Source organism: Pecten maximus, chromosome 15 (assembly GCF_902652985.1).
Source record: "Pecten maximus chromosome 15, xPecMax1.1, whole genome shotgun sequence".
NCBI lineage: Eukaryota > Metazoa > Mollusca > Bivalvia > Pectinida > Pectinidae > Pecten > Pecten maximus.
In genome coordinates, this window is record NC_047029.1 from 3,590 (window position 1) to 24,768 (window position 21,179).

The following is a 21,179-nucleotide window of genomic DNA, read 5'->3' on the forward strand; positions in this document are numbered from 1 at the left end:
CATACACAGTATCAGAGACAATTGAGGAAAGGTGCGAAGAAGATGAATATGTAAGTGTCTCAAATAACGGCATGGGAACGGCTACTGACGATGAGGATTCCATTTCTCGAAAGAGAGAAGAAGAGGACAAAATGGATGATATCAAGGACTATGCGCGGTGGCAGAAATTTTAAAGGACCTTCTCTCTTCAGAGATGATGTTCTGTGCTACAGCACTGAAATTCCAGTTTGAAAAAATAATTTAATTGTATACACTGTATTTCGAAAATCAGTGACTATATAAATTCTATATTTAAGTGTCTTTTATATAGCGGGGACGAATCTTGTAATGACCACAGGATTTGTTTCCCTTGTTTCGGAACTCTCCAAATGTGAAGGAGACATAGTGACTTTCCGCGCATGAATCACAACGATCACGCATGCTACGGTGCAGATTAATATTTTTGGGATTGTGTTTCCATCATGCAAAAGTATTAAATCAGGGCAGACCTGTGTGGCCGTCATTTGCTTATGTATTTATACATTGGTGTATATTTATTTAGTGATATATTACTACACTTTTTTAATTGAAGGCAGGCATAATCATACATAGATGACAAGTTCAGTTTGAAAAGAATATATTAAATCAGTTATTATCCTTCTCAAATTTTAATAACTGCTGGTTAGTGGCGAACAACTTAAAGGGTCTTAATCGGGGACATTTACCTAAATGTATAGACTATAAGGAAAATTACATTTGAGCATGCAGACGTTCGATTTCAAAACACAGTTTTAGCTACCAAAGTTATGTAGTTGAAGAAAATGAAAGGTGATCTCATCACTGACATCAATACCGTGTCATCTTATCAAATGTGTGATTTCTTACATAATGTTCTGTAACTGTAAAAACAGTATAAATGACCCCGGGCACCTGGTGACATCCGATAAACTAGTATATAAACGCATGGTCTTTCAAGCCCGTATATAAATGAGAAATCTGGACAGGCTGAGGGAGCAACTTGCAAAATGATGTTCTGAAGGAGGGATTCAGCAACGCTTGCACGGATTATTGTGATTTGGATGTTACAAATCGTATTTATTTATACTATAGGTTAAAGATCAATGTTTCTTGGTGACCGACGTATATAGCATGCATTGTGTTAGTTAGAATAAATGAGTTTTTCAGTCGATTGAAGTGAGGTGGGGTGCCGTTTCACTCGTTGCGAAGTTTTCACAAACACAGACCCGTGCCATATCATTTTATTTTTTGATTAACGTTTATATGTAAGCACCTGTGGATTATACCGATAGTCTTATTAACAAACAATAATGTTTGTATAATTTCAGAGCAGAGGGTTAAAACAGAAATCTCCAGAGTAAGGTGTTCAGTTTAGTCCAGTTCCGCTGACTTATATATGTATGTTTCTGCAAAGTTTCCCTCTTGAGTCCGCTGATCAATTTTAAATGAAAGCAGGAGTCATGTGAGGCTATTACGACAGGGAAAAGACGAAGCAGCATGTTGAAAAATAAAATATCCCCCTCCTTTATATGATACAGAGAACATTCACAAAACGTTCTGCATTATTTTTTTATTTCCATTGTATGGTCATGTTTTTAATCTTTTTATAATGTAATATCAATACAAGTTTGTTTTGATTGATGATAATAAAAATAAAAAAATAATACCGCCAGAACAAAATTATTACAGATTAAGTTTTCATTTGAACTATAATATGCTTGGTTCCACAAAACATATACAGATATTGGAACTATTCTTATCCTTGTTTTTCAATAATCACGATTTGGAAAAAAATGTTATTCTAAAACGCCTTAAATTTAAGAAATTAACATTGAAAATGTTTGCAAGAAAGGAAATGGTAATACAAATATCGATCAAATTCAATCGTCCAGGCAATTGCTTCCTTATTTTCTGAACGTGTCGAATCTTTACATCGATTTTTTAAGGAATTTACAGGATAATATATATTCATACATACTACTTGAAGCTTAGGCCCTTTAAAATGAAAAGAAATAGGTGTTTAATTGTCTTAATTAAACTAATTTTCTGAAACAGATGACCACTACCAGTGTTGAGGACTGGTTTATTTCTTGCCTCCTGCTTTAACAGCAGCTTTGGTCGTTTTACCCGAGACCTCCTTCTTTTTTACCGATTTGATGACCCCCACAGCAACAGTTTGCTTCATATCACGAACAGCAAAGCGGCCTAGAGGAGCGTACGCGGAGAAACTCTCCACGCACATCGGCTTTGATGGAATCATCTCAACGATGCAGCTGTCGCCTGACTTTACAAATTTTGGATTTTCTTCTAAAACTTTAGCAGATCGGCGATCAATTTTCTCGGTTATTTCGGCAAACTTGCAGGCGATATGGGCAGTGTGACAATCAAGAACGGGGCTGTAGCCAGCGTTGATCTGACCCGGGTGGTTGAGGATGATCACCTGCAAATTGATATTTTGACTGATTTATTGATTCATTTTTTTAAAAATGCGTAAATAAGAAATGACAAAGTTATCACAACGAATTAGCTGCCTATAAAATTGACGTTTCAAACAGTTATGATGCGTTAAGAAGAAAGTGCCATTCTAATGACCTTGGTTTGTAATGACCTCGGGACAGAAACGAGAGTTCAGGACCAAACACTAAGGGCCGAACGCTCAGGACTGAACACTAAATACCGAATGTTCCGGGCACGGAACGCTCAGGACTAAACGCTAACGACCAAACGCTCAGGGCCATCAATGCTGAACACTCAATGCCAAGAGTTCAGAGCCAAACGCTCAGGGCTGAAGGGTGATGAACGGAACGCTTCGAACAAAATGCTAAGGCCCAAACGCCCCATGCTGAACGTTCCATATTAAAGCAGCCTCAAGAAAGCTAGAAAGAAAAAGTCAGAAAGAGGAAAGAAAATGTAAGAACGCTACTTCTTTTTCCTCTGTAGGTTGCTAAGCTTTATGTTCTAAATGAATTTCATCACGAATCTTTAAATTAATCTCGTGAAAAGCATAGTAGCACATTCGTGAATTAATAAAGATCTAAGACTTTTGCAAAAAAAAAAAAAAAAATCTGACCTGAGCGGAGAAACTTTCCGCTCCCTTTGGCGGGTCATTCTTGCTGTCCCCGGCTACGTTTCCACGTTTGATCTCCTTGATAGAGACATTCTTTACGTTAAATCCAACGTTGTCTCCTGGAAATGCTTCACTCAATGACTCGTGGTGCATTTCCACAGATTTAACTTCCGTTGTCAGATTTTGTGGAGCAAATGTGACCACCATTCCTGGTTTGATTATTCCAGTCTCTACTCTTCCCACCGGAACAGTTCCAATACCTACAGACGAAAAATCTTCTTAATTATAACGTTCTTTACGTTACATCTAAGAGATCAGCTGCAACATCGTGACCGTGTCTTACTCCTGACGTTTACTAGATTAAAAAAATGATTGTACATTTTACCCAAAGGTTTACGTTGAATGTTTAGTAACTGGACAGTGGTAATGGTAATACATCGCCTTGTTGAGATTTCAAAGAACGACAGGGGGGATCTATTTTCAAAATGCATACAACATGCTTTTGATTGTGTGTTACATGTTAAGCTACATGAGAACTATCTATCCAATTATTTTCTTAGATTAAAACATTTTTCATAAAATTTGCAACAAATAAGGAAGATTTCTTCAATCTTATTTTCAAAATATTTTCCATTGATAGACATTAAGATTTGTCTTATTGCAAGCATGTCATATTTTGCAATTGTTTTGTGTTGATTTTCAATCATTTATTTCTTAACTGGAACATAAAGTATCAAATGATTTAAGAAGTTTGTTGATATTCTTACCTCCAATCTTATAAACATCCTGAAGAGGCAAACGTAGGGGCCTATCCGTTGGGCGAGCAGGTGGAAGTATCGAATCAATAGCTTGTAAAAGGGTCCTGCCACTTGCGTTACCATCTTTTCTTTCAATGGCCCATCCTTTAAACCACGACATTTTAGTACTTGGCTCGATCATGTTATCCCCATGCCATCCAGAGATTGGCACAAACACCACCGATTTGGGCTGGTAACCAATTTTCTTGATATAGGTGCTCACTTCTTTTTGAATTTCTTGAAAGCGCCCCTGTTATACATGAATTGATAATACAATGTAGTATATAACATGGCTAGTTAATGTGCTCTATACATGTATACTCGAAAACTCGACAATTTACTTGTCTGTACTGTCGTTATTACTACTTGACAATTATCTATTTCTAGTAATAATCATTCAACGAACATTTGTTTGTTAGTATCCAGTACCTATATTGTATTCTACCGTCGATATTACTTACTAGACCCTATCTATCAAGCTAAGTAATACGCATCATAATCTAGGCTACCTATATTGTGATCCGGTGTATCCAATCCGTTACTTTTGTTTACGTATATTTTGTTGTCTGTCTGTGTACCCGTATTGTCCCAATATCACCGTACTTTGTCCATTTTACATTCATTTCATTTTCATTTCAAAACATTTTATTGACACAAGGACAATAGGATTGGACAGCAGGCAAAGCCTATATAAGTCCTCTCCCAAAACAGTAACATACACCATGGTACAAACATGGACATAATATAGCACATTACATATTACAATCTCAATGCTTAACAAAGAGGCAGCTCCATTAGATTAGTATTAATTTTGTTTTATGAAGAGAATACTATAACCTTTTAAAATAGGTAAAACGTTATTTAAAGCAAAGATATCATATGCCAATAGGAAAGGGTGTTTATCTTGTGAAACCTAACTGCTCTTCATGTGATTTGTCAACTTATTCCCACTGATTTGTCCACTTTCAATTGTATTCTTCCTCTGATTTGTCAAATAGTCCGTGCACTTGAAAGTTTTCTTAATAATACAAATCATGGGTTTTATAAATCATTCTACATTTTAAATTCCAATTCTTTTTACAAAGAAACAATAGTAAATCCATCAGGTAACATAAATAATATACACATGTTATGAAACTCTCTTGCAGATAAGACTGTTACACGTTGTAAGTAGTGGAATATTGCTGAGTTCTTATGTGGTCTTTCCAATAAAAATAAAATCGTTTCATTCTTTTAAAGTTGGTAATGATATTTTGATTCATCCATTGGATAAAGCAGATGCTATTAATGCTGTATTTTCTTCTATTTCTAACGCTGTTAAGGATACTAACAATGTTCACAATTGTGTGCTGTGGAGTTATTTCCCCTTAGTCATATCAAACTTTGTACAATTACAAGATCAGATCAAAATATAGTTTATCAAGTCCAGTTACTTCTAATAGTAAGTCTCCTGAACCTGAAATATTAATTAAAAACTTTGTTCTGTCTAAAACTTTACCTCTGAAAATTCTCTTAAATTAAACTATTACTTCTGGCACTTTTCTAAACGCCTTGGAAGTCTGTTAATGTTCAACTCTCTATTAAGGTAAAGGTGTTATTGATAATCCAAAGAATTATAGAACAAATCCAATAGCATCCATTTTAAGTAAGATATTAGAAAAACATAATATTTAAGAATGTCTTTAACTTTGTAATCAAACATCATATTATCAGAGAGCGCCGATCTGGATTTCAACATAGAGGCTCTATAATAAATCAATAAATATCAATATATAATGTAATTATGGATAATATATTTATAAAGTAATGGATATAAGATATTTCGTGATATATTCAAAGCCTTTGATAGAGTCTGGCATCATGGTCTTTTATATATGTTAAACAAATATGACATGTCTTGTAATTTGTACAAATGGTTTGAAAGTTATCTTACTGATAGAAAACTAAAAGTTGTCTTTGATGGGTATACTTGTACATTTAGATATGTAGATAATAGAGTTCCACATGGAACGGTAGTCGGCCTTTTTGTTTCTTACTTTTTATTAATGACAAAACTAATGAAAGTAAGACAAACGTAAAAATTCTTGGCTGATAATACTTCTCATTATGTTACTATTGGTGATGATATTGTTACTCCTACTGCTGACCTTGGGTCAAATAATTGATGGACTAAGGAATGGAACTAACAGTAAGTTAAAAAAGAGGTTCGCTCTCTCCGTTTTTAAAAATCAAGTAGTTCAAAAAGATTTATTCCATCAACATTTAGTTCTTATATTTAATTCAAAAGGCACATTGGGCTTAACGATATTCACAGTCAAACATGTAAACCATGGATTCTTCTATGTATGTTAAAGCATAAAGTGAATTGGAAAAATCTTGTAACATTGTACTCTTCATTTGTCAGACCAATTTTAGAATATTCAGATTTTATTTGGAACCATTGCACTGTCAGTGAATCTAATTCATTTTAATCTGTATATGTTGATGCAATGGAAATTGTTACTTGGTTGGGAACTGGTACTTCACATTCTAAACTGTTATTTACATAAAATACATACAATCTGTGCATCACTTCAATACTGGTTAGATTTTGTTTTTAAATACACAATTATCGACTTTACCTCAGCCGCCTCCTTCTCAAATTTCTCAATGGTTCGTTTGTCAATACCGCCACATTTGTAAATCAAGTGCCCCGTGGTTGTGGACTTCCCTGAATCCACATGGCCAATGACCACAATGTTGATATGGATTTTTTTTTTCCGTCCTTAGGCGGCATTGTTGTTGATTTCGTCGTCTACAGTCCTTAAAGTAAAGGAACAAAATAATAGTTTATAGCATTCGTTACTCTTTATAAAAATGATATGTGTTGTGATAGTGACCTAATATTTGGTGATCTGACCCTTGGACTTCCGTGCTTCCTTCAGACGGGCGGGAATCGATTGGTATAAGCCTTGAATGTATTCTACATCAATGCATTGCCAGATGGTTTGTATTGCATCAAAAAGCTCTGTTTGATTAGTGATGTTGTTGACCACTGCCTTTAGCCGTATTTTTAGTTTTAACCACACGTTTTCGATTATATTTAAATCAGGACTTCGTGGAGGCCATTCTAGAACGAGAATATCGTGGTTTGTAAAATATTCAGACACAACACGAGCCTTGTGATCTGGAGCATTGTCCTGTTGAAAAATATAGTTTTGGTTTGCGAAATGTCTCGCTATAACTGGCCACAGATTTTCTTCCAAAATATAGATATACTTTAGGGCATTGGTGGTGCCATTTACACTGCAAACAGTACCAACTCCATTATGGGTAATACACCCCCAAATCATCACGGAAAGTTTCCGGTGTGACCGCGGACAGATGCAGGCTGGCCGGTATGCCTCGTCTTTTCGCCTCCATATAAAGATTCTGTTGTCGTTGCCGATCACGATTTGACTTTCATCAGAAAAAATAACATCTTTCCAATAGTTTTCTACAGTCAGATTTCTTTTCTCAAAACAAAATGACACACGTTTTCTCAGATTGACTTCACAATCTTTACAACGTTCCTGTAGTCATTTAATTCGGCTGTTACTTCATCCAACGATTTTCTCCTATTTCCACTAACAACTTTCAAGAGCCTTCTCTGGTCGCGATTTGTCAAATATGGCGTCCTTCAACATCGATGTGTATGTTCAGTGTTTCCTCGTCTCACATATCGCTTCCAAATATCAGAAACTGTAGATTTTGGTATTTCTAACCTATCTGCAACAATTGTTTGTTTTATCCCACCTTCTATAATCGCTACGACCGCTTTTCCTAAGGCTGATGTCACGTCTTTACCACGACGACCCATGTTACTTCCGTGAATTCCTGCGATTCCGTCAGTAGACGACGCAATTTATTTTTACCGCCATTTCCTTAATTTCATTACCTTTGGTTTGACAGCCAAACAGATTTGTTTTAACATAATACATAATAATCATATTTTAAAAAACACAAAGGATAGCATGAGAAGATCAACATGAACACACATTCTATAAATATTGCGTAAGGTACATAATAAAGAGATCAATCTATATCGTTCAACGTATATACATGGAGAAATTTATTACTTTTAGTAGATAATATTAACACAAAGAATGTACATAAAATATACTATCGAGAAATTTACAATATTATCAAACACATATTTTATTGTTCTCTGTTTATTTGCCTACTCAATAAATTAGCCTAAACTATACTTTTAATACAATACATTCAATTGACAAGTGGAATTAATCCTCTTCAATCTCGTTTTTGAACACTTGTTACAAAGCCTATTATTCCGAACACTGTTTCTACTTCTACCAACTTCTATAGCAAGATTATGCGCAGAGAAACGTAGCTATAATATTGCAATTATATGTTGTTTATGAAATTATTTAGTTAAGTTATATTGTAAAGTGACATTGTCTATATAGATCACATTACTGTTTGAGCAAGGGAATAAACTGATTTCAGAAGGAGCATGTTTCGTCCATAAAGTTACACAAATCATCAAATTGCATTTAAAATACTGTTATCATGATTTAATAACCTAGTATTTTATCATTCTTAAAATGTGATCATAAGCCAATGGCAATCGACCTTATTCAACATAAACCATTCGACATTTTTTTACAGATTTCCAATTGGATCTATTACTGTAAAATTACACCTTCCCTGTAAATAATGATTCAAAGCATATTCTTCAACATTTTTCTTCAGGTTGCTAAAGTAAATATGAGAAGTTATATAGCACAACTAATATGATATTTAAGAGTATGACGTTTCGATGACTACATTGTCACCTTCATCAAACTAATGGCCAATGTGAAGCGTACTAGCACTGTGATATGTAGTGTCCGATCACTACCGGCCTACAATTTTAGCACCACCGACCTGCACCTCTAGCACAATAGCATCACCTTCCGGCACCATCGACATGCACCTCAAATACTATTAATATTTATTTCTGGAACCACCGACATGCACCTCAAGTACTATTAATATTTATTTCTGGAACCACCGACATGCGCCTCAAGTACTATTAATATTTACTTCTGGAACCACCGACATGCGCCTCAAGTACTATTAATATTTATTTCTGGAACCACCAACATGCACCTCAAGTACTATTAATATTTACTTCTGGAACCACCAACATGCACCTCAAGTACTATTAATATTTACTTCTGGAAACACCAACATGCACCTCAAGTACTATTAATATTTACTTCTGGAACCACCAACATGCACCTCAAGTACTATTAATATTTACTTCTGGAACCACCAACATGCGCCTCAAGTACTATTGATATTTACTTCTGGAACCACCAACATGCACCTCAAGTACTGTTAATATTTACTTCTGGAACCACCGACATGCACCTCAAGTACTGTTAATATTTACTTCTGGAACCACCGACATGCGCCTCAAGTACTATTGATATACACCTCTAGCATGCATCTCTAGTAAGAGAAATAGTTCTTTCTGCTTAAGGAAATTGTCTTTATAAAATACTATTTAGATTTATGCAATTTGTTTAGGAAGTCTCGTGTTGGATTTCGAAACACGTGTCACACATGTTAAGATTGCTATTAGTAATGTACAACGACTTTATATTCTTTCCAAAATAGAAAAAAAAAAACACTTGCTTTATGCTACAGTAGGCAGTATGTGGTAACTCTTTGTATGGAGTACTTATCTCTCAATAATTTTCATGGCTTCAACAATTTTAAACGTCATCAGAGATACAGACATAGGAGTATAAAAAGCTAAGTATAAAAACAAAGTAAAGTGGGTTTGACCATAGTCTTTTGGAAGTGACTAAACTCATGATATCATCCTCGCTATACACCTATAATATTACAGCTGAAAGACCGCCTGCTTAGGATGTCCGCAAAGCACAATATACACAAATGTACGCATGTTTACCCAGTAAACGCTGCCTGCGACATATGATACACACAGACGCTGACATGTTTTATTGTATAGAATTATCTCGGCTCGTTTCCCATGTGCAGCCATGCTATTCAATAATACATATATATATAGCTACCCGTCCGTTGTGTATTGATGTCCTTGAAATGCTTGAAAGAAACCGCTGATCTCAAATACTGTTTAAAAAACTGGTTGTGAATAGTTATCGGTAAGTCAATTTTAAAATTACGAACAGGCAGTGTGTGTAGGTATGTATAGCCCAGCAGACACTTACTCAATAATTCATAACTGATTCTACCTATACCCGCGTCAGGTAAACAAATCTACCATTGAACTCCAGTCAGTACTTTGTTTATGTTAGAAATTGTAGTCAAACTAGACGTTTTTTGTTCAATCGATTTTTTATATAGACAATACTTGTATTTGTATCACTGAACACATAAGAACCCACCAATCCAATTAAAATGGCTACCACTAATGATTAATAACTAAAATGCGGTGTACTGATAATGCAATCACCGCCAGTTAATTCGATCGGGTAGCCATTTTATTTCAATGTAAACGACATGCTTGAGGAAATGATGCCCATACTCGATTTTCAGGACACTTCCTTAATTATAAGTATTAAACATTTCATATTTTAGTAAAGTTTATATACAATGGTAATAAACTTTATAATAGTGTTATTTCAGAAAGATTCTAAAATACTTACGTTAAGGCGAACAGCAAATAGAATAAAGGCGATGGTCACGTGGTTTAGGCACGGTTCAGTAACATAATTATGATTAAAAATAGACACTAACTATTAGTATATGGCAAGTAGCCAGTGTTCGTCACATACACTTCTTTTAGAGCGTTAAGCATAGTTTGAGGTCCCTCCTTTTACTGTGCGAACAGAACAGTGTCATCCGCACATATAACCAAATCTCATTCTAAAAGTCTTTATTATGTAAAGAGAACAATGTAATCAGATAAATAAAATAATCTTTTGGCATCATACATTACTCAAGTGAGCGATATAATCTGTCAGTATCATACTCAAGTGAGCGATATAATCTGTCAGTATCATACTCAAGTGAGCGATATAACCTGTCAGCATCATACTCAAGTGAGCGATATAACCTGTCAGCATCATACTCAAGTGAGCGATATAATCTGTCAGTATCATACTCAAGTGAGCGATATAATATGTCAGTATCATACTCAAGTGAGCGATATAATCTGTCAGCATCATACTCAAGTGAGCGATATAATATGTCAGTATCATACTCAAGTGAGCGATATAATCTGTCAGCATCATACTCAAGTGAGCGATATAATCTGTCAGTATCATACTCAAGTGAGCGATATAATATGTCAGTATCATACTCAAGTGAGCGATATAACCTGTCAGCATCATACTCAAGTGAGCAATATAATCTGTCAGTATCATACTCAAATGAGCAATATAATCTGTCAGTATCATACTCAAGTGAGCGATATAATCTGTCAGTATCATACTCAAGTGAGCAATATAATCTGTCAGCATCATACTCAAGTGAGCGATATAATATGTCAGCATCATACTCAAGTGAGCGATATAATCTGTCAGCATCATACTCAAGTGAGCGATATAATCTGTCAGTATCATACTCAAGTGAGCGATATAATCTGTCAGTATCATACTCAAGTGAGCGATATAATATGTCAGTATCATACTCAAGTGAGCGATATAATATGTCAGCATCATACTCAAATGAGCAATATAATCTGTCAGTATCATACTCAAGTGAGCAATATAATATGTCAGTATCATACTCAAGTGAGCAATATAATATGTCAGCATCATACTCAAGTGAGCGATATAATCTGTCAGTATCATACTCAAGTGAGCGATATAATCTGTCAGTATCATACTCAAGTGAGCGATATCATATGTCAGTATCATACTCAAGTGAGCGATATAATATGTCGGCATCATACTCAAATGAGCAATATAATCTGTCAGTATCATACTCAAGTGAGCAATATAATATGTCAGTATCATACTCAAGTGAGCAATATAATATGTCAGCATCATACTCAAGTGAGCGATATAATCTGTCAGTATCATACTCAAGTGAGCGATATAATCTGTCAGTATCATACTCAAGTGAGCAATTTAATCTGTCAGTATCATACTCAAGTGAGCGATATAATCTGTCAATATCATACTCAAGTGAGCAATATAATCTGTCAGTATCATACTCAAGTGAGCAATATAATATGTCAGCATCATACTCAAGTGAGCGATATAATATGTCAGCATCCTACTCAAGTGAGCGATATAATCTGTCAGTATCATACTCAAGTGAGCAATTTAATCTGTCAGTATCATACTCAAGTGAGCGATATAATATGTCAGCATCATACTCAAGTGAGCAATATAATCTGTCAGTATCATACTCAAGTGAGCGATATAATATGTCTGCATCATACTCAAGTGAGCGGTATAATATGTCAGCATCCTACTCAAGTGAGCGATATAATCTGTCAGCATCATACTCAAGTGAGCAATATAATATGTCTGCATCATACTCAAGTGAGCGGTATAATATGTCAGCATCCTACTCAAGTGAGCGATATAATCTGTCAGCATCCTACTCAAGTGAGCAATATAATATGTCAGTATCATACTCAAGTGAGCGATATAATATGTCAGCATCATACTCAAATGAGCAATTTAATCTGTCAGCATCATACTCAAATGAGCAATATAATATGTCAGCATCATACTCAAGTGAGCGATATAATCTGTCGGCATCATACTCCATGTCCATTATTGTCAAAATTGAAATTAAACGTTAATAGTTGTGTGTCTTATCAATATTTGGTAGAGTTTATACAACCCTTGGTATGTGTGCGTGTGTATGTGTGAGAAAGTTATGTATTTGTATATTGTATTCATGATAAATAAAAGGAATAAAAAGTAAATTATAAAAAAAGAAAGTTTTTTCTTATCTGGAGCATTTTCTATGGGTTTTCAGTGTAAATAGAATAGAAATCATATAACACAACTAATATGATATTTAAGACGTTTCGATCTACACTGTCCCCTTCATCAGACCAATGACCAATGTACTAGCACTAATATATGTTAGTTCTCGTACGCTTCACATTGGTCATTAGTCTAGTGATGGACCTGATAACACTTTTTGTCACCAAACACAACAAATATTATAGCGGAAAAGGTGTCGATCGGATGTCCGCCTTACATGTACATGCATGCTGCATTATTAACCCAGTAAACAGTGCCTGCGACATATGATACACACAGACGCGGACATGTTTTATTGTATAGACTTGTCTCGGTTTGTTTCCAGTGTGTTGTCGTGTTATTCAATAATGCACATAACCACCCGACCTCGTGTGTATGGATGACATTGAATTGCTTGAAAGAAATCACCAATACTGTTTAACTAAACCAGTTATGAATAGTTAACGGTATGTCTATTTTTAAATCAAGAACAAGCAGGGGTGTGTATAAATATATAAACCAGCAGAATATTACTAAATAATTCATAACGAAACCCAATGTCACTATTTGATCTATCTTATCTATATCAGCGTCATATAAAAAATGTTATCATTGAATTCGAGTTTGTACGTTGTGAATGTTAGAATGAGTTGATCAATCCTATAGTCAAACTAGACCTTTAAATGAAATATGCAATCGATTTGAAGATATAGACGAAACTTTACCTTTTGTTTTGGGATGAACTAATGTAACTCACCCAAGTCTTGTATTGGATTGCTGACCACGTAACAAACCATCAACCTAATCAACATGGTTACCAATGATGATAAACAACTTGATATCCTTTCTCGGTGTTATTTCACTATAACAACAACATGTATAATGTGGTGTACTGCTTAAGAAATGATAATGAAGTCTGCGCCAGTTGGTTCTATCGGTAGCCATTGTTTTCGATATAACCGACATAAGTGACGAGGTGTTACCCGTTTGTCAGGACACTTCCTTAATTTAAAGTATTTTAACATTTCATACTTTGTTACAGTTTATGTACTTTGGTAATATGCTACAAAATGGTTTTATTTCCGAAATTTTTATGGAGTTTCCCCATGATGTATAAATGTACTTACGTTAAGGCGAGCAGCAGGATACAACGGAGGCGAGTGTCACGTGATATAGACACGGTTCAGTAAGATAATTAGGATTAAAAATAGACTCTGACGTATTTCTCATTTCGAACATTATAATCCTCGATGTGTTTGTAAGAAACTGCTACATACTGAAGTAACAAAGTGAAAACGAATATTTGATAAAATCGCCCAGCAAACATTTCTTGAATTTCAACGTCAAATTTTGCGACATATAACATTTGTAATGTATTTATGTATGGCAGACGATATTGTCATTAATAGCGCGGATATATATATATAATATGTGTCCTTGATATTCGGAACAAAAACAGGTGAAGGTATTTACCATTCCCGTGACCTAATATATCATAACAACAATAACAACAAAACCCCGTGTTGCATTTGTAACGCTATCATCCATGTCGATGACTTCCTAATCAGCCTTTTATCCCCTTTCTAGCATTGTGTACCGGCAATGCTGTTACATGGTGAGAAGAATGGGTACAGGTAGTGTTGTTATAGGGGAGAACAATGGTTACATGTAGTGTTGTTATAGGGGAAAACAACATATACAGGTAGTGTTGTTATAGGGGAGAACAATGAGTACAGGTAGTGTTGCTATAGGTGGAGAACAACGGGTACAGGAAGTGTTGTTATAGGAGGGAGAACAATATGTACAGGTAGTGTTGTTATAGGAGAGAACAATGGGTACAGGTAGTGTTGTTATAGGGGTTTGGTTTGGTTTGGTTTATTTTGTTTAACGTCCTATTAATATTTAAGGTCATTTAAGGACGGCCTCCCGTGCGTGCGACATGCATGCGTGTGGTGAGTGCGTATGTGTGTTTTGGGAGGCTGCGGTATGTTCGTGTTAAGTCTCCTTGTGATAGGCCGGAACTTTTGCCGATTTATAGTGCTACCTCACTGAAGCATACTGCCGAAGACACCCAGCAGCACACCCCACCCGGTCACATTATACTGACAACGGGCGAACCAGTCGTCCCACTCCTTGTATGCTGAGCGCTAAGCAGAAGCAGTAACTACCATTTTTAAAGACTCTGGTATGTCTCGGCCAGGGGACAGAACCCAAAGCCTTTCTCACAGGGGCGAACGCTCAACTAAAGGCCAAAAGTGAGGCAGTGTCAAGGGAGACGTTAGGAAGAAGAAAGTTGTTAAGAAAGAGAAAAGATAAGATCCCGAATTCAGTCGCCTCTTACGATCATGCAATGGGGGCAGCAGGTACAATTCTTACGCCCTACCTGCAGGGCAGTGTTATAGGGGAGAACATCATATACAGGTAGTGTTGTTATAGGGAGAACAATGGGTACAGGTCCTGTTGTTATATGGGAGAACAATGGGTACAGGTACTGCTGTTACTTGTGGAGAACAACGGGTACAGGTAGTGTTGTTATAGGGGAAAACAGCATATACAGGTAGTGTTGTTATAGGGGAGAACAATGGGTACAAGAACAAAGGTACAGGTATTTTTTCGAAAGGGGGAAAACAATAGGTACAGGTAGTGTTGTTATAGGTGGAGAACAGCGGATACAGGTAGTGTTGTTACAGGGGGTGGACAATGGGTACATGTAGTGTTTTGTAGGGGAGAAATATGGGTACAGATAGTATTGTTATGGGGGAGAACAATAGGTACAGGTATTGTTTCTAAAGGGGGAGAACAATAGGTACAGGTAGTGTTGTTATAGGTGGAGAACAACGGGTACAGGTAGTGTTGTTATAGGGGGTGGACAATGGGTACAGACAGTGTTGTTATATGTGGAGAACAATGGTTACAAGTAGTGAATAAAGGGTACAGGTAGTGTTGTTATAGGGGAGAACAATGGGTACATGCAATGCTGTTACACGGGGAGAACAAAGAGTACAGGTAGTGTTGTTATAGGGGAGAACATTTTTTCCCTGTTCATTAATGATTTTGAAAACTACTTTATTGAAAACGATGCCCCAAGTTACGATTTCGGATACTGAGTCTCTTTCCCCTGTTGTATGCAGATGATCTTGTACTGATTTCCGAATCAGTCGAGGGATTGCAAAGCCTTTTAGATAATTTAAGGTCTTACTCAGATAAATGGAAAATGACAGTTAATACAGATAAAACAAAAATCGTAGTTTTCGGAAGGGCGGTAAAGTCAAAGATAACGAAACATGGACATATAACGGTATAAAATATCTCAGTGGTAGACCAGTTCTGTTATTTAGGATTTCTTCTTAAGTTTAATAATAAATTTAACTTCATGTCTAAGCATTTAGCCGAACAAGGTCGTAAAGCTCTTTTTGCCCTACGTTCAAAGTGTAATAATTTGAACTTAAAAACTATGTTGCATTTGTTTGATACTTATATTAGCAGTATTCTTTGCTATGCTTGTGAAGTATGGAGTACTCATAATGCTTTGGAAGTTGAAAAGGTACATTTAGAATTTTGTAAAAACTTACTGGGCGTTAAAAAATCTACCTGTAACGCTATGATTTATATCGAACTTGGGCGACTCCCACTGAAGAATATGCAACTTAATAGAATGTTAAAATTTTGGTTTAAATTGTTGAATTCTGATAATTGTATTCTAAGAGAGGCTTACAACTTGCTCTACATGGAAATTGAGAAAGAGAATCCGAAACAGAATTGGCTCTTGCATGTGACGCACAAATTATTTGAACTTGGATTTGGATATATATGGTTACGTCAGTTACCTTCTGATATTGTTTATATGCCTATTATAAAAGAAAGAATTAATTACCAGGCCTCTCAGACATTGTTTAACTCATTACATATGTCGAGTAAATGTGATCTATACAAACATATGGTTAATAAAGTAACACTGCAATTCTACCTCACCAAATCATTACCAAGTCAATTGAGAAAAATGATAACAAAATTGAGACTTTCAGCACACAATCTAGCTATAGAATCAGGAAGGTATAAGAATATTCCCAGGTGTCATAGGTATTGCATTAACTGTTATTCTTTAGAAGTTGAGGATGAATTTCATTTTTTACTCGTATGTCAAAAATATTCAACTCTTAGAGGAAAATATATAAAGAAATATTTTTGGAAAAAACCTTCAGTCTTCAAAGTAATAGAATTACTGAACACAAATAGTCATAAAGAACTGAATTTGCTAGGAATATGTATCAAAGAAGCTTTGAGTTGCAGAATTGTGTAAATATGTTCGGTTTGTGTAGGTGTTGAGTTTTGATGTAACACGTTATTGCATAATAGTGTACTAATAATTGTTGAACCTCCCGGTGTCCGTCTGTCGTGTTTACCAAATGGTATTATCTGATACTTTTTTTTCCATGTCTCTCTGACTGACTGTTATAAAAGTTCTCCTAGAATCCTTATTCTGTAACAGTGTATTATAATTAGTATCAATTCTGTGATTGGGCGCAGCCCTTGTAAGATTAAGTGGAATACAATGTATTTTTTGCTGATGTTGCCAGTAGACAATATGGTTGATTAATATTCCTCATAATATAGTACATTTGTTGGTTAATCGGTTTCCGTATTTAATTATAATAAGTCAATTACGTTTTGTAATTTTATTATAATACATGTTGTATTCATATATATATATATACATCTATATATACATCTATATTAATTTATGTACTGATGGGTAATAGACCTAAAGTCAATAAAAATGAATGAATGAAAGTGTTATTATAGGAGGGAGAACAACGGGTACAGGAAATGTTGTTATAGGAGGGAGAACAATATGTACAGGTAGTGTTGTTATAGGGGAGAACAATGTGTACAGGTAGTGTTGTTATAGGGGAGAACAATGAGTACAAGTCTGTTGTAACTTGTGGAAAACAACGGGTACAGGTAGTGTTGTTATAGGGGAAATCAACATATACAGGTAGTGTTGTTATAATGGGAAAACAACATATACAGGTAGTGTTGTTATAGGGAGGACAATGGGTACAAGAACAAAGGGTACAGGTATTGTTTCTAAAGGGGGAGAACAATAGGTACAGGTAGTGTTGTTATAGGTGGAAAACAACGGGTACAGATAGTGTTATTATAGGGGAGAACAATGGGTACAGGTACTGTTGTTGCTTGTGGAGAACAATGGGTACAGGTAGTGTTGTTATAGGGGAAAACAGCATATTCAGGTAGTGTTGTTATAGGGGAGAACAATGGGTACAAGAACAAAGGTACAGGTATTGTTTCTAAAGGGGGAGAACAATAGGTACAGGTAGTGTTGTTATAAGTGGAGAACAATGGGTACAGGTAGTGTTGTTATAGGGGAAAACAACATATACAGGTAGTGTTGTTATAGGGGAGAACAATGGGTACAGGTAGTGTTGTTATAGGGGAGAACAATGGGTACAGGTACTGTTGTTATAGGGGAGAACAATGGGTACAGGTAGTGTTGTTATAGGGGAGAACAATGGGTACAAGAACAATAGGTACAGGTATTTTTCTAAAGGGGGGAGAACAACGGGTACAGGTAGTGTTGTTATAGGTGCAGAACAACGGGTACAAACAGTGTTGTTACATGTGGAGAACAATGGTTATAGGTAGTGAATAAAGAGTACAGGTAGTGTTGTTATAGGGGAGAATAACGGGTACAGGTAGTGTTGTTATAGGGGAGAACAATGGATACAGGCAATGCTGTTACATGGTGAGAACAACGGGTACAGGTAGTGTTGTTATAGGGGAGAACAACGGGTACAGGAAGTGTTGTTATTGGGAGGACAATGGGTACAGGAAGTATTGTTATAGGAGGGAGAACAACGGGTACAGGAAGTGTTGTTATAGGAGGGAGAACAACGGGTACAGGAAGTGTTGTTATAGGAGGGAGAACAAAATGTACAGGTAGTGTTGTTATAGGGGAGAACAATGATTACAGGTAGTGTTGTTATAGGGGACAACAATGGGAACGGGTACTGTTGTTAAAGGGGAAAACAACATATACAGGTAGTGTTGTTATAGGGGAGAACAATGGGCACAGGTACTGTTGCTACTTGTGGAGAACAACGGATACAGGTAGTGTTGTTATAGGGGAAAACAACATATACAGGTAGTGTTGTTATAGGGGGAGAACAATGGGTACATGTAATGTTGTTATAGGGGAGAACAATGGGTACAAGAACAAAGAGTACATGTATTGTTTCTAAAGGAAGAGAACAAAAGGTACAGGTAGTGTTGTTATAGGAGAGAACAATGGGTACATGTAGTGTTGTTGTAGGGCAAAAATATGGATACAGATAGTATTGTTATTGGGGAGAACAATGGGTACAGGTATTGTTTCTAAAGGGGGAGAACAATAGGTGCAGGTAGTGTTGTTATAGGTGGAGAACAACGGGTACAGGTAGTGTTGTTATAGGTGGCGAACAACGGGTACAGGTAGTGTTGTTACAGGGGGTGGACAATGGGTACATGTAGTGTTGTTACCTGTGGAGAACAATGGTTACAGGTTGTGTTGTTATAGGAGAGAACAATGGGTACAGGTAGTGTTGTTATAGGGGAGAACAATAGGTACCGGCAGTGTTGTTAAAGATGGAGAACAACGCGTACAGGTAGTGTTGTTATAGGGGAAAACAATGGGTATAGGTAGTGTTGTTATGGGGAGAACAATGAGTACAGGTAGTGTTGTTATAGGGGAGAACAATGAGTACAGGTAGTGTTGTTATAGGAGAAAACATATACAGGTAGTGTCGTTATAGGGATGAACAATGGGTACAGGAAATCTTGTTATAGGAGGGAGAACAATGGGTACATGAAGTGTTGTTATAGGGATGAACAATGGGTACAGGAAGTGTTGTTTTAGGGATGAACAATGGGTACATGTAGTGTTGTTATAGGGGAGAACAATGGGTACAGGTAGTGTTGTTATAGAGGAAAACAATGGGTACAGGTAGTGTTGTTATAGGGGAGAACAATGGGTATAGGTAGTGTTGTTATGGGGAGAACAATGAGTACAGGTAGTGTTGTTATAGGGGAGAACAATGAGTACAGGTAGTGTTGTTATAGGAGAAAACATATACAGGTAGTGTCGTTATAGGGATGAACAATGGGTACAGGAAGTCTTGTTATAGGAGGGAGAACAATGGGTACATGAAGTGTTGTTATAGGGATGAACAATGAGTACAGGAAGTGTTGTTTTAGGGATGAACAATGGGTACAGGTAGTGTTGTTATAGGGGAGAACAATGGGTACAGGGTGTTGTTATAGGGATGAACAATAGGTAAAGGAAGTCTTGTTATAGGAGGGAGAACAATATGTACAGGTATTGTTGTTATAGGGGAGAACAATGAGTAGAGGTACCCGTTGTTACTTGTGGAGAACAACGGGTACAGGTAGTGTTGTTAAAGTAGGGAGAACAATGTGTACAGGTAGTGTTGTTATAGGGGAGAACAGTGAGTACAGGTAGTGTTGTTATAGGGGAGAACATTGAGTACAGGTACTGTTGCTAATTGTGGAGAACAACGGGTACAGGTAGTGTTGTTATAGGAGGGAGAACAATGAGTACAGGTAGTGTTGTTATAGGGGAGAACAATGAGTACAGGTACTGTTGCTACTTGTGGAGAACAACGGATACAGGTAGTGTTGTTATAGGGGAGAACAATGAGTACAGGTACTGTTGCTACTTGTGGAGAACAACGGGTACAGGTAGTGTTGTTATAGGGAAAAGAACATATACACGAAGTGTAGTAATAGGAGAGAACAATGGGTACAGGTACTGTTGTTATAGGGGAAAACAACATATACAGGTAGTTTTGTTATAGGGGAGAACAAGGGGTACAGGTAGTGTTGTGATAGGGGAGAACAATGGGTACAGGTAGTGTTGTTATTAGGGGAGAACAAATGGTACAGGTAGTGTTGTTATTAGGGGAGAACAACGGATATAGGTAGTGTTGTTATAGGGGAGAACAATGGGTACAGGGTGTTGTTATAGGGATGAAAAATAGGTAAAGGAAGTCTTGTTATAGGAGGGAGAACAATATGTACAGGTAGTGTTGTTATAGGGGAGAACAATGAGTACAGGTAGTGTTGTTATAGGGGAGAACAATGCGTACAGGTACCCGTTGTTACTTGTGGAGAACAACGGATACAGGTAGTGCTGTTAAAGGAGGGAGAACAATGTGTACAGGTAGTGTTGTTATAGGGGAGAACAGTGAGCACAGGTAGTGTTGTTATAGGGGAGAACATTGAGTACAGGTACTGTTGCTAATTGTGGAGAACAACGGGTACAGGTAGTGTTGTTATAGGAGGGAGAACAACTGGTACAGG

The 21,179-nt window shown here is 36.4% G+C and overlaps 1 protein-coding gene and 1 long non-coding RNA gene across 2 annotated transcripts; both read right to left on the reverse strand.

Moving 5' to 3' along the window:
• Positions 1 to 1,231: 1,231 nt before the first annotated feature.
• Positions 1,232 to 4,128, reverse strand: LOC117343606 (elongation factor 1-alpha-like). Its single transcript, XM_033906038.1, has 3 exons — positions 3,832 to 4,128; positions 3,068 to 3,324; positions 1,232 to 2,437 (listed from the first exon to the last, which is right to left on the reverse strand). The coding sequence occupies exons 1-3, from the start codon at positions 4,001 to 4,003 to the stop codon at positions 2,081 to 2,083; spliced, it is 786 nt and encodes a 261-aa protein (XP_033761929.1). The 5' UTR covers positions 4,004 to 4,128; the 3' UTR covers positions 1,232 to 2,080.
• Positions 4,129 to 6,621: 2,493 nt separating this feature from the next.
• Positions 6,622 to 14,023, reverse strand: LOC117343607. Its single transcript, XR_004536043.1, has 2 exons — positions 13,931 to 14,023; positions 6,622 to 6,663 (listed from the first exon to the last, which is right to left on the reverse strand). It is a non-coding gene; the product is annotated as an uncharacterized LOC117343607 (long non-coding RNA).
• Positions 14,024 to 21,179: the final 7,156 nt, after the last annotated feature.

Excerpts from the sequence above, each read along its gene's own strand:
- LOC117343606 (XM_033906038.1), bottom strand. The coding sequence starts at position 4,003 with ATGATCGAGCCAAGTACTAAAATGTCGTGGTTTAAAGGATGGGCCATT. Across the intron at positions 3,325-3,831 it reads GGATGTTTATAAGATTGGAG|GTATTGGAACTGTTCCGGTG; the intron begins GTAAGAATATCA and ends TTTCGTCTGTAG. Across the intron at positions 2,438-3,067 it reads CGGAAAGTTTCTCCGCTCAG|GTGATCATCCTCAACCACCC; the intron begins GTCAGATTTTTT and ends ATCAATTTGCAG.